Raw genomic sequence first — 13,651 nt, forward strand, 5'->3', positions numbered from 1 at the left:
CATTTGTGGAGTCTTGGGCACAGTCTATTCATGTCGAATACCCTGCTCTTTGCAATAATCATTAAATGAGCCTATGTACTCTTCCCCGTTATCTGACCGCACCCTCATCAGTTTTCTTCCTGTCTCTCTTTCAACCAGCTTGTGAAAGACCTCAAACTTTACTGCAACCTCATCCTTGGACTTTATAGCATAGGCCCAAACTTTCCTAGATGCATCATCTATGAAGGTTACAAAATATGAAGCACCACCTATGGATTTAATCTTCATAGGACCACAAACATCTATATGGACCAGTTTAAGGACATTCTTTTTCAGTTCAACTTTTGACTTATTGAAGGAGACTCTGTTCTGCTTACCCTTCAAGCAATGCTCACAATTTTCAAGATGAGCATCCTTGAGATTCAACAACCCATTCCTCTTGATCAAAATATTAAGCCCTTTTTCACTAATGTGACCTAGTCTCTTGTGCCACAACTCAGAGGATGACTCCATCAAAACAGAATATGCTGCATCATAGACAAATTTCAAATTTGTCTTGTATAAGGAACAACATTTCTTACCTCGTGCAACAACCAATGAACCCTTGATTAGCTTCCATGCTCCACCACTGAAAATATTATGGTAGCCTCCATCATCGAGCTTACCTACTGAAATCAAATTCATTCTCAAATCAGGAACATGTCTTACATCTCTCAATGTCAGGAAACAACCCATGTTTGTCTCGATTCTAACATCACCAAGACTAACTATCTTGGACACATCACTGTTACCCATGTGAACCTCACCATAATCACCAGCTTTGTAGGACTGGAAATAACCTTTATGTGGAGTAATATGGAATGAGACGCCTGTGTCAACAATCCATGCTGTTTCATTTGAAGATGTGCTAAGACAGGAGTCTTGACAGTTAGAAGCATATGTCAGTTCACCATCTGAAGCATAAGCAGATGTATCTGCACTCTGTTCTTTCATTTCTCTAGGCTTCACTGTACCCTTCGCTTTATCATTTTTAAATTTCCAGCACTCATTTATCCAGTGACCCATTTTGCCACAGTAATGGAAAACACCATCCTTCTTTGGAGTTCTAGACTTGCTTCTAGACTTTCCCCTGCTCGAACCACTTCTATTATCCTTTGATCTTCCTCTATCAGCCACCAATATATCAAACTTAGAGGGTTTATCCCCCTTTCGATTCTCCTCATCAAGTAAGGAACTGGTGACAAATGCCATGTTGACTATACCATTTGGTGCTGAGTTGCCAAGAGTGATAATAAGTGTCTCCCAACTTGTAGGCAAAGATCCAAGGACTAAAAGTGCTTGCACTTCATCATCAAAGTTTATCTTCATACTACTCAACTGATTCAAAATATTTTGAAATTCATTCAAGTGCTCAGCAATTGATTTATTATCAATATACTTAAGATTCACCAGCCTTCATACCAGTGCTGCTTTATTCCATGCTGACCTCCCAACATAGAGAGCTTCAAGTTTGCTCCACACACCATACACCGTAGTCTCATTCTCAACATGGTGCACAACATTTACACCAACCAGGAACGAATAAAGCTGCAGGCCTTTCTATCTGTCTTTTTCCAATCAGCCTCTTTTGTAGTCTCAGGTCTAACACCCTCATTTTCAATTGCTTCATTCAAATCATCTGAAACTAATAGATCACTAATCATCAGTTTCCATTGCCTGTAGTTTGTACCATTCAGACTCACCATATCAGGTCTAGATTTCCCCATTATTACTGCTTCAACAGCTGACAAAAAAACCCAGCAAAGAAACCAGTTGATCTCTTCTATGAATTTCGCCAAATAACCAGCAGAGCACTCTACTCCAATGTTAAAACAGATAACCAATCAATACTGCTCTAATACCACTGTTGGGTTTTGCAACAACAAAATTATGGATCTTCTTCGAAATTAAACCTGTAACAAATCAGTTTCCAAATCGTCTATGACGATAAACAGATTACGAAGACAAAAATAGCACAAAGCAATAAACGACAACACAATATACGTGGTTCGGTCAAAATCGACCTACGTCCACGGGAGGGATAAGTTTCACTAAATCAAAGAAATTTCAATAGTAGAAACTTACATGCCCTGCTCTCAAATGAAAGAAGTGATTACACTATGAATGATTGGACTACTCCATAATCAAAAGCTCCCCCGATCTTTCTCTCTGGATTAGGCAAAGAACAAGAAGAAGAAGGAAACCAGAAAACCCTAGATTTGTAATTCACTCTCTCTCAACCTTACTGTGTTATAAGAAAATACCCAAAAAAAGTATTTATACTCTAACCCGTTTTCATAACAGAAAACCCTAACCCGTTTACCCGGAATTTAAGAACTCGCCCGCAATGGCAAGGAACACCTCAACAGGCCAAACTGTTTCCCTCGCAGAAATGACCTTAGAAGATATTCCTGAAGATCTCCACCAACTATTTGATGTGTTCAACGCTCTATTCCAGCAACCCGAAGACCGACACAAGTTAGGAGAATAATTGCTGCCCCCGTGATGCCGGTTCGGGAAAAAGACTTGGCCTGAATTTTTGATAACACTATAGAGTATAATCGAAGTTGGAAGAAATTATTTTTGCACCAGGCGCTGGAGACATTGCAGCAACAAAGGTCAGCTCTAAACAATGAAAAACTCGACCTTGGGTGCACATAAATTCCTTACATGGGCGGAGTGACAAGTGACCCGGCAGTGCAAAAGACTACAAGGATCCGACCAACTCCACTATTGAAACGATTCTGCCGAAAGTTTTTTAAGAAGTTCGGTCCTATGCTGTGACCCTTGCTGAATTTGCTGAAGCCCGACCGAAGAAATAGTCTTTTTTGAAGTTTTGAGGATGCGGATTAGAGGCTGACCAGTCCACGTTCTTTTCGCCGAGGGCGAGGAACCTTGAAGGGGGAGATTATGTTAGGGTCTGCTCATCAAAGCCTCGGTCCTAAAATATTTGCAGCACCTGTTTCTCGTCCCTGGTGTGCATATGGGCTAGTTTATGTCTTTTTCTTAATAATTCTGTTTTGTTTCTCTTCTCTTATATTTCTCTCAAACCGAATTCTGTTATTCTTTTAAAGTTGGTAACCGAATACTTTTGGGTAATTCAGCCTCTATAAATGTTGATGTCCACCCCACTTTTTGGGCTATGAATTGAATCTTGTGGAAGTTGTTACTCTAAGTTATTCTCTCGGCCCCGAACCTCTTTCTTGGACTATTAGGTGTATTCTAGTAGTATTCTCTTCTCACCCCGGTTTCTTCTCTCTTTAACCTCGAATTCTCTTATCTCACTATATCCGTTGCGCTTGATTAAGGAATTCTATACTCGGTCCCATCAATCAAGAACACATTTCTTGAATTAAGAACTCGGAAAGTTAAGTTATAGTATCAAGCTTAATAGAATGTTTCCCTCCATTTATACTAGAATGAACCAAATGTTCATCTTTGTGAATTTTAATTATATGTTTTTATTCTACGTGGCATAATTGATAATACTAATATATGAGGTTAATTAATTATTTGTTTTTTTTACGTAATTTCAGTTGTTTCACTGGTTTATAGTTAATATATCTTGACTTTAAAAGTTCTTTAATTGAAATGAATGTCATAAGTGTGAGAATTAAACTGAATGCTCAAACAAATATAACATTGTTCACAAGTGTTGGAATGAAATAACATTTTTTTGTTCTAATATAAGACCACTAGGCAAAGAAATAACTTAAGTTTCTATGCCTAAAACTAAAATCTCATATATATTTCGTCAGTCCATATGTTTATCTTTCCATGATTTAGTGGTCTTCTGTTTAGGTTCTATATGATATTCATATCATGTGTCTAAAATCTAAGTATTATTAAAAACATACTTGTTTTCAATTATTAGACAGAATATTTACAAACATTACGAATAACGATTTTCTCCACAGTTGAATCAAGTTCCTTTGTCATTTGATTTTTTAAGCTTGCCCTTATTATTTGTTCTCCTTAAAGATGATAAACAATATTTCTGATATTTTATACTTGCTTAAAAAGATGGTTGTGAGTAGTTTTTTTTTTTTAAGATATGAGAATATATATATTTTTTATAAAAATTAATTATCATTAAATTGAAATATGAGTTACATGTGAGAAATTAATTAGTAAATAATACAAGATAACTTATACAAAATTAATAATTGATAATCTAGATATCAAATTGCATAAATAATTTAGAAAAATAAAACTCCTAGTAAAAAAATCCAACGATAATGCGAGTTGTTGAGAATTCCTCTAAAGACGAACTCGTTTGTGTTCTTGAACGATAATTATTGAAGTAAAGCAAACAAAAAGAACCAATTACAAAATGTTAAGGAATCTCTATCAAAGTTTCGGAGCAGCAGTTAAAATTATCTTGGAGTTGGTAAGCAACGCCGAAAAAGTCAGACAATTTGATTTAAAATTTTGATGATAATATTGCGAATCTCTAATTAACGGTCGTAATCAAGTCTCTCAATCGCTCTTTTTTGTTATTAACTCTCGAAACTCTTGCAAGGCTCTTAAACGGTACATCTGTTGGAAACTTTAATGGAAAAACTGCCCCATTTGAAAGATGTCGATAAATGTTCATTAAAGAGTATTTGCTGACTGACTAATGCCTCACATCAATGTGACAGGATTCGAACCTATGGTCCTTTATATCCCAAAGCAGATGCGCTGACCAGACTGCACTACACCTCGTCTCAACCTCGTCTCACCCGAACCTCGTCTCACCCGATCCATGAAGACTTGAATTGACTTATCCTCCATAGGAAATGATACTTTATAATTAGCTATAGAGAGCTCCTTTCCTTTTCATGCTTCAGTCATATCCTAACATAAAAATTTCTAATATATATTAATATATTTTATTTAGAATAAATAGTAAAATATGAACTAAATAATATGGAAATATCAAATAAGTAATTAATAATAATTTATAATAAAACATTTTAAAATAATAATTATAAAATTAAAACAATATATATATAATATTTATTTAAAAGTTTTAAAATAACATATTAAATATTTTAAATTATTTATTTATGAGCTTAAAAATATTTTGAATTATTATAAGGTGACATTTACTAATTAATTTGTTTAATTTTTAATTTTATTTTATAAAACATATATTTGTGTAATTTTTAAATAATTGTTTGTCGTATTTTTTTTAAAGTATATTTGTCCAAATTTAAATATTTAAAATAAGTTATCAATTTTTTTTTTAAATGTATCATTAATTTTTCAAACTAGTTATATTAAAAATATCTTCAATACTAAATGGGCTTATAAAGGGGTCCTTAAAAAAACTATATATTATCATATATATAATAATTGTTTCTTAATTTTACATTAAATTTCTATAATTTTTACAAAATAAATTTCATTGGCATATCATCATATATATATATATATATATATATATATATATATATATATATATATATATATTCACTAAATATGGGTCCATAATCTGTCTATTATTGCATAAATATTGTTATATTATGGAGAAAATATTATTAATCATGACACATTTAATTAGTGAGATTTAGAAAAGTAAACTACTTTTACATTTGTAGAATCATTTTTGCATTCACATTTGCAAATTTCATTATTGTCATTAATTACTTAATTTATCATTTGAGAATTGTAAAGATGTATTTTCTTCTCATTGATAAGTATGACATAATTTCATCATTATCACTTATTTATATTTTTCTGTGTTATTAATAAATGATAAAATATCACTACAGAAAAAAAGTATCGAAACCTTGTTTGGTAGAGGATTTGTGGAAAAGTTATAATTTTTTGAAGATGCGTGGATTGAAATTACAAAGCACTTGTAGAGAATTAATTATTTAGTTATATTATACTTTTAATTTAGTATAGATTATAATTTATCATGTTATTATTAAGATTATCTAATTAGGATATAGCATTAATTATTTTTAAAAAAGTACTTTAAAAATAATGGAAAAGAGGTAAAAATACTCAAAATTCTATCAATGTAATAATTTAATAATCTTACAAGATTTAGTTGGAGGAGGAAGACAATTGTCATGAATTCTCTTCATTTCTATAAATCACTTGCTCTTCTATTGTTTTTACCATCACTAATTTGGTAATTCAAAGTTCTTACCAAATTTTCATATATACCTCCCTTCCATTGTTATTATTTTTTCAAAAATTCTATAATCTTTTATAAAGAAACATATATAGTTTTACAACAACAAAATTACCCATCTTCTCCTCATCTCATCCAATGACGATGACTACGACTATGACTAACTTTTTACGTGTTGTGAAAGCCGTTACTCCATTCATTCCCGCGGAAGTTTTCTCAGACGAGGTATCAAAATAATAATAAAATTTTAGTTAACAATAATCATTTTTGATTGCCATTTTTCTTTCTAAAAGTTTGTGATATTGAAGTTGAAGGGAAATGTTGGAAAAAATTCAGAAGAAGAACTGAGTCTTTCTTATTCACTAAGTGATATATGGGAAGCGTTTATTGAGTGGAGTTGTTATGGAAGAGGAGTGCCAACATTGTTGAATGAAGAACTAGTTACTCAATACTATGTTCCATCCCTATCCGCCATACAACTATACATCGATCCATTTCTTAGGTATACCTAACCAACTAAACTAAGTTTATAATATCAATAGTTTACCTATTTTTTATTGAAACTTTGGATTTGGTTTTAACAATGGCAGTGATGCAAATGGTTCTTGGAATTTGTCGAAGATTACTGGGATCTCATTAGATAAGTCTATAGATGACTCTAATTCGAATGGGAAGCTTTTATATGAATTTTTTGAAACTGAAGTACCATATAAAAGAATGTCTTTAACTGATAAGGCAATCTCACTACCATTTTTTTATGTTCCTTGTGCAGTTATGATAATCATTTTGAATTAACATTGTGTGTATTTGAAAAACAGGCTTTATCTCTTGCATCCACATTTCCAGAGCTTAATACAATGAAAAGTTGTGATCTATTATCAACAAGCTGGATTTCTGTGGCATGGTAATTATGTTTATTTTGGTTGGATGATTGATTTGTTTGTTTATTAATCTCAAATGGTTTGAAATATAATGCAGGTATCCAATTTATAGAAATTCAATGGCATCAACATTTAAGGAACTTGATGCATGTTTCTTGACATATCACTCATTGTCCACACATTCTACAAGTACAAACAGTTCTCTTTCCTTTCTCTTCTTGGATTAAGATCAATGATTTTTTTATAATGCATTATTGTTATTTTAACAGGATATCCTCATATAAAAGTTAATGGTGGTAAGAAGGATGGGAAGCCTATTAATGGTGCACAAGATAAAAAACCAATGATTCCATTACCAGTGTTTGGACTCACTTGCTACAAGTATAAGGGTTCTCTTTTGTGTCCCAACAAAGATCATGAATGCGAGAAGGAAAACTCTCTTCTACAAGCTGCCGAAGACTGGATTCGTGACCGAAAGGTTCTTCATCATGATTATGAGTTCTTTCGATCCCACCAGTGGATGTGAAGTTGGAGATCAATTATTATGAGAATGGGTGGAGATAATAAATTATTAGAATTGAGGGAAGAAGAATTTAAAGTTTTTTGGTTAAAGAAGACTAACTTAACATTTCTTTTTTTATGGTTTGGGTTAGTAAATTAATTGAAATATTGAATGGCTGGTAGTTGTTTTAGTAATGGTGACGATGAGTAAAAATATTGGAATATTAATTTGTTGAACTTATGAGTTAGTAGAGAGTTATATTTAGCATTTTAATTCTCCTGCACCATTTTTATCATATAAATTTGTTGACTCCTTTTTAAAATGTTCAGACTTGTAATAAATAAACAAAATTTAATAATATCTCTTTTCTTCAAGCACAAATTGAATAAATAGGATTTAAAGAGCAGAAGCAAATGCGGTTTAAATATTCTCTTTTCCAAACAGGAGTTGAAAGCAACAAATATACAGTAGTTGAAGCAAACTATACAAAACAAAGTATTCAAACCAACTTTTATGGGTTTTTCTTAATATTGATTCTATAACTTATACATATATATATATATATGTTGAATTTGTGTTCACCTGTTTCATCGTGTGATATGATTGAGAAAATAAAATAAATGAGGTTAAGTGAAGATGAAGATTTAGAAAGATAGCTTTGAAAAAGACAAATTTTAGTTTTGTGAGTTGATACTCAGTTTTTTCAGTGTGAAACTGAGAAAGAAATACATTAAGACGCAGCTGAAGAGATTCTTCAAAGGTTTCTTCGTCTTCAGACTGTCTCTACTTCCAAGTATTTGATGATTTTCGATATAATATTTGCATTATTGAGTTTTAGTAAAGTTAAAGAGAAATGAGGGGTAAACAACTGAAAATGTTTGACTTGAGTCCAGATGACACAAAAATTCAAATTTGGATAAGGGTTTAGGTGTCCCATTTGCGATGAATTAGGCCTAAAGGATAGTGATAATTATTCTTAACTCCAAAGAACTAGAATTTCAATTTCAAGGGAATGATTTTCAATATTGGTTTTTTACGGGAAATTTGTCTAAATGTTGCTAATAGTGGGCGAATTTTGGGAAATGACCCAGATCTGAAAAACATTGCAAACATGACATTTTTATCATGTGTAAAGACGAAACTACTCTGACGCGTCACGCTACGACACGCTCGTGACGCGACGGAACCCTTATTATTTATTATAAGTTTTTTTTTCATTTCTTTCTTTCTCGTTCTCTCTTATTGTTCTTCTCCGCCTTCTCTCTAAACCCTAAACGACGACTAACCCTCGCGAACGACAAACACAATGATGGACAAAACCAGTTCTAATATCATGTGATTAATTATGTTCTTATTTACATTATAGCTGAACTGAATGTTTTTTTGGTGTGTTTAATTGAACATATTAGAGACTTAATTCATGTGTTGTGGTTTAGGGTTTAACAAATGGTCATATTGCTGCACTTTGTAAGTTATTGGTTGAATGTAGATGATGAGGATGAGGTTGGACGTGGTCTCATGTTGATTCGCCTTGCGGAGAAGTTGGATGCGGTCACGATGGTTGGTCGCTTGATAGTTGGTCGCGATGGTTGTTCGCTTGATAGTTGGTCGCGATGGTTGGTCGCGTCTCGCGATGGTCCATCGCGTCTCACGACGGCACGCTCGTCTCGCGATGGTCGGTCGCATCTTGCGATGGTCGGCACACCATCAAAACTATGTCGTATTGATTTTAATTATCCTAAATTCATTTTAATCAATTAAATCGTTTTTTTTTAATTCAACTTAATTAATAAATTCCTATTTAATCTTAATTAAATAGTTTTCCTTTTTTTATTTAACTTAATCTAACAATTTCTCCCCTTTTTGTTGATGTTAAAACTAAGTTATTAGATCAGAGAATTAAAGGTAAATTAACTATTTGTATATGAACAAAAAGGTACAAACTATCTAAGATATACAAAATATCCCCCCCTTTTAAGTTTGAGTCTTCAGCTGGCTTCCTCTTCGCTTTCCCTTTAAAAGAGGAGTTTTTCCCAGCCTCTTCTTCCTCCGGATCCTCCTGGTCTGGGCTTCCCTCTACCTTATCTTCTCCCTCGACTGTTGCTTTCTCCCTTTTTAACCACATCAACATCTTCAATACGTTTTGCTGCTGAATTTTTGAGGTAGTTTGTAACTTCGACAAGTTGAAAGTCGAGGGTATCAAGTTTTGCGGAGAGGTCAATGTGTTGATCACAGTTGGTTTTGAGCCGGATGGACTTCAGTCGAGACATGGACTCCTTGATGATGGCTAAATCAATGGAACTCCTCGACACTTGTTTTAGGATTTGTTCCTGTACCACAGTTGTCGAGGCCGAAGCCTTTGAGGTAATAGTTGTCTACTCCTTGATAGATTCCAGCTCGCGAAGAATAGTAGTAACACTTTTTTGTAGAGGCGCAATGACGTTTTGCAGCAGACTTCGAAGATCCACCGTTCCACGAGATGACTCCTCTTGAGAGTGAGGAGTCGACTGTTCTATTTGGGAACAAGAAGGAAGGATCTAAAGAGGAGTAAAATGAATACTTTCCTGGATTGCAGACGGAGCTGGGTCCTTTGAAAACGAGGAAGCTCAGGAAGACGACACCTTAACCAGCACTCGGGATCTGCAACAAACTTCCTGAATCTCTGCGCATATTTCTTTAATAATCCCATATGGCTCTTTAGAATGACTTGAAGCAACTTGAGGAAGTTGTTGCTCAGTCGGGAAGGAGTTCTTCTCGGATGCAGAAGGGAGTTTCTTGGATGCATGACTAATTTCCGGCTCAACATCTGAAGAAATCTCCACAGTACCCTAAGACAACTCCTTCTCAGGAACATGGGAGGAATGTTGTTTATTCTCTTCTGAGAGCGCATTCTCAAAAGAAGGAGAGGAATTCTGCTCAGGAGAAGAAGAAGTCTTTTTTTCATGAGCATGGGAGGCAGCTTGAGATATCTCCTTCTCTAGAGCAGGGGATGAGTGCTACACAACAACTTGAGATAGCTACTCCTTAGCAGGAGAGGGGAGCTATTGTTGCTTAACAGTAGGGATAGACAACTGCTCTACAATAGGGAGAGGCTACTCTACAGTAGGGAGAGGATGCTTCTTAGTAGGAGGAGATGACAACTTTTCAACAAAGAACAATTGTTCTTTGGCATCAGGATAGTTCAACACTACCCAAGACTTCCTCTTTTGTTGCTCAGCATTCTTGGAGGACTCCATGCCATGAATGAAAGACAGGATAGTAGAGCTGTAGGATTCTAGGATCTGCTGCAATCTAATGTTGACCCTGGAATCCACCCAAGATGTTCTCTCCAAAGGGTCATATTTGGCCTCCCTTTGACGAAGGATAGGGAGCAGGGCACCCCCTTTTGCGACGACCGCAACCAGCTCTCCCCTCTTGAGAGTTTCTTGAATATCCATGGTGCATGCCCAAGTCAGGACTGATTTCTATAGCCCAAATAACGCCTTGCACTGCTGAATCAGATCGGCACCTTGGAGGACTTGATAGAATAATATGTGGAGCCTTATGTTGCTCCATTTATTTAAGAATCCAAGCCTTTCTGAGGCGTCGTCTCAACCTCTTCCAGGATGAGATTGATGGATGTCTTCACGATTGATAGAGGCTCGGGGATATAGACCATATGGTCATTTCCCTTTCTTGCAACTTTGGTAGGCTGAGTAGCATCAGGGATATGATCCCTGAAAACAATTCTTCTCGTAGCTTGCACACTTATAGCAATCGCCACTAGAGAGGTGCCTGAAATAGAAACTGCTGCCTTTGATTGAGCTGCAGCAGGAGAAGAAGCTGTCTGAACAACTGGAGTTTCAGAAATTTGGCCAGCAGTCACAATTGGCTCTACAACAGGGGTGACAGCAGAGTCGCGTGCAGGTCTTTCATCAATAAGACTAGCTGACACAACAGCTGGTGTTTCAACTAGTCCTACAGTAGGGATTGTAACATGCACTACGACCAGAGTAGCTTGAGAGGATGGATTATGAGATGCCTATACAACAGGGGATTCTTCTAACCTCACCTGTTTTGATTTTGAGACAACCTCAGCAATCTCTTCAGTAGAGACACGCTTCTGACTGTTGGTGCTCGCAGTCGACTCATCAATCCTCAACTTTCTTCTCTTCGTTAGGGTAGGGCATTGAGAGACAAAAGAGCCTTAGACATGGTAGTCGACTACTCAATCGATCGTTGAACGTAAGATCCAAGGCTGGTTTCCTTGACCCCATTCATTCTGAAATAGTAGTTATCGACCATTCGGCTGGTCATAACTCTATTGATGTGGATGTTGACTCAATTACCCACATTCACCTAGAGATGTTTGAATAGCCCGTTGAGCTTTACGACATAACCAATGTGCTGCTTCTAAGGCATTGTGAACATGGCCACCAGAATATTGAATAGGACAAACGACTTGTTGATGGATATTCCCTTGGTTATAACCACCATTATCTCAAATATTTCTTGGGTGTAAGCATCGAAGGATCCTATCTTCGCTTAAAGAGATTTGGAGAGAATGTCGTTAAGGAGACAGAACTCCGAATTCAGAAACTTCTTCTTCCCGTGAGTATCGATAGAGAAAGAGACATCTGAGAAGACTCTTTGCATTCCTTTGAGAGATTCGGCCGGAAGGTCGAACTCCGTCAGCCCTTCTGTCGGAAGCTTAAAGTACTAGGCAAAAATATCTTCTGAAATAGAGACCTTTGCACCTTTCACCGTTTCCTAAATCACGTCACCGACTATCCTTCCAGTCGCGAAGAAATCACGAACCTCATGTTTGTGAATGGTCAACGGACCCCCGATAAACTTCCTTAGACTAGAACCTTATAGGGTTTTGAACATTTCTACCATCGTCGGCATCCCCATGGAGTAGGCGGATTCGAAGTCTACGTGCATTGTGATTTGAGAAAAAGAATCCATTTCAGATTTAGGGTTTGAGAAGAAGAAGAGGAAGATGAAGATTTAGGGTTTCAAACAGCAGAGAATCGCAAGAGATTTCTTAGAGAGAGAATAAAGATTTGGGATTATAGAATCGCAAAGGGTAAAACGTCTCAAACGTGTTGGGTACTCTTTATAGAGTATGACCGACACATGTCCAAAATTAAATAACTAAGTATTAATTAAATGATTATGCGTGTATTACTTAATTAACTATGCGTGTGGGTCACATTTTAGGACATGACAGACACGTGTCTTCATATTATTCGTTTAAAAAAAATATTTATGAAAAAAGATACAATAAAATAAAATAAATATTTATTTTTAAGAGATCTAATTCAAAATAAATGGAGGTAAAATATTATTTTAAAAATGTGACCGTTCACTGTCCAAGGATAAATTAAAGGACAACGTATTGATAAGATTAAGACAGCTATTCCACTCGGCTTAAGATGAGTCGTCTGATGAACACGTTGACATCCGACTAACTGTGCTGTCTACTGACCTTGTATTTTAGTGTAATATAACTACTTTGTTGTAGGCATTCTGATGACGCACAACAACAGCCGTGATGACAACAAACTTTGCCTAACAATTGAGTGTTATTATTAGACTAAAATTATAAGTGGCTTAAGCCTAGTCTTGTCTGATGTATAGTGTCATCAGCCGACTACTCTATCAACACAAATGGAGACATCTGTCTTAACACGTCTGGCTTATCAAATGACTTAATAAATTCCCTCTAAATTTATACATAATAAATTGATTTAAATCTAAAAGACCTAAAATATTTCTAAAGTAAGAAAACTTATTCTCGGGGAATAGTTTCGTGTAGATGTCTACCACTTGCTAATCCGTTATCACATATTTCAACCGAATGTGCTTCTACGCCACGTGATCCCGGATGAAATGATATCGGATGTCAATATGCTTCGTCCGTGAATACAACACTTGATTATAGGTGATCGCGATAGCGCTGGTGTTGTCACAAAAGATCGAAGACTCGTCTGTCTGAATTCCAAAGTTTCTCAACTGTTGTTGGACCCACATCAACTAAGAACAGATGTTGCCTACAACAAGGTATTTTGCTTCTACTGTATACGTGGCGATAGACGTCTTCTTCTTGCTAAACCAAGAGATTAGACGATCACTAAG

The 13,651-nt window shown here is 35.4% G+C and overlaps 1 protein-coding gene across 1 annotated transcript; it reads left to right on the forward strand.

Moving 5' to 3' along the window:
• Positions 1 to 6,304: 6,304 nt before the first annotated feature.
• On the forward strand, positions 6,305 to 7,555 carry LOC124930138. The gene is made up of 6 exons (XM_047470499.1): positions 6,305 to 6,373; positions 6,457 to 6,650; positions 6,739 to 6,883; positions 6,967 to 7,052; positions 7,127 to 7,218; positions 7,299 to 7,555. Exons 1-6 carry the CDS (start codon positions 6,305 to 6,307, stop codon positions 7,553 to 7,555), a joined length of 843 nt encoding a protein of 280 aa, XP_047326455.1.
• The last annotated feature ends 6,096 nt before the right edge of the window (positions 7,556 to 13,651 follow it).

Source organism: Impatiens glandulifera, chromosome 3 (assembly GCF_907164915.1).
Source record: "Impatiens glandulifera chromosome 3, dImpGla2.1, whole genome shotgun sequence".
NCBI lineage: Eukaryota > Viridiplantae > Streptophyta > Magnoliopsida > Ericales > Balsaminaceae > Impatiens > Impatiens glandulifera.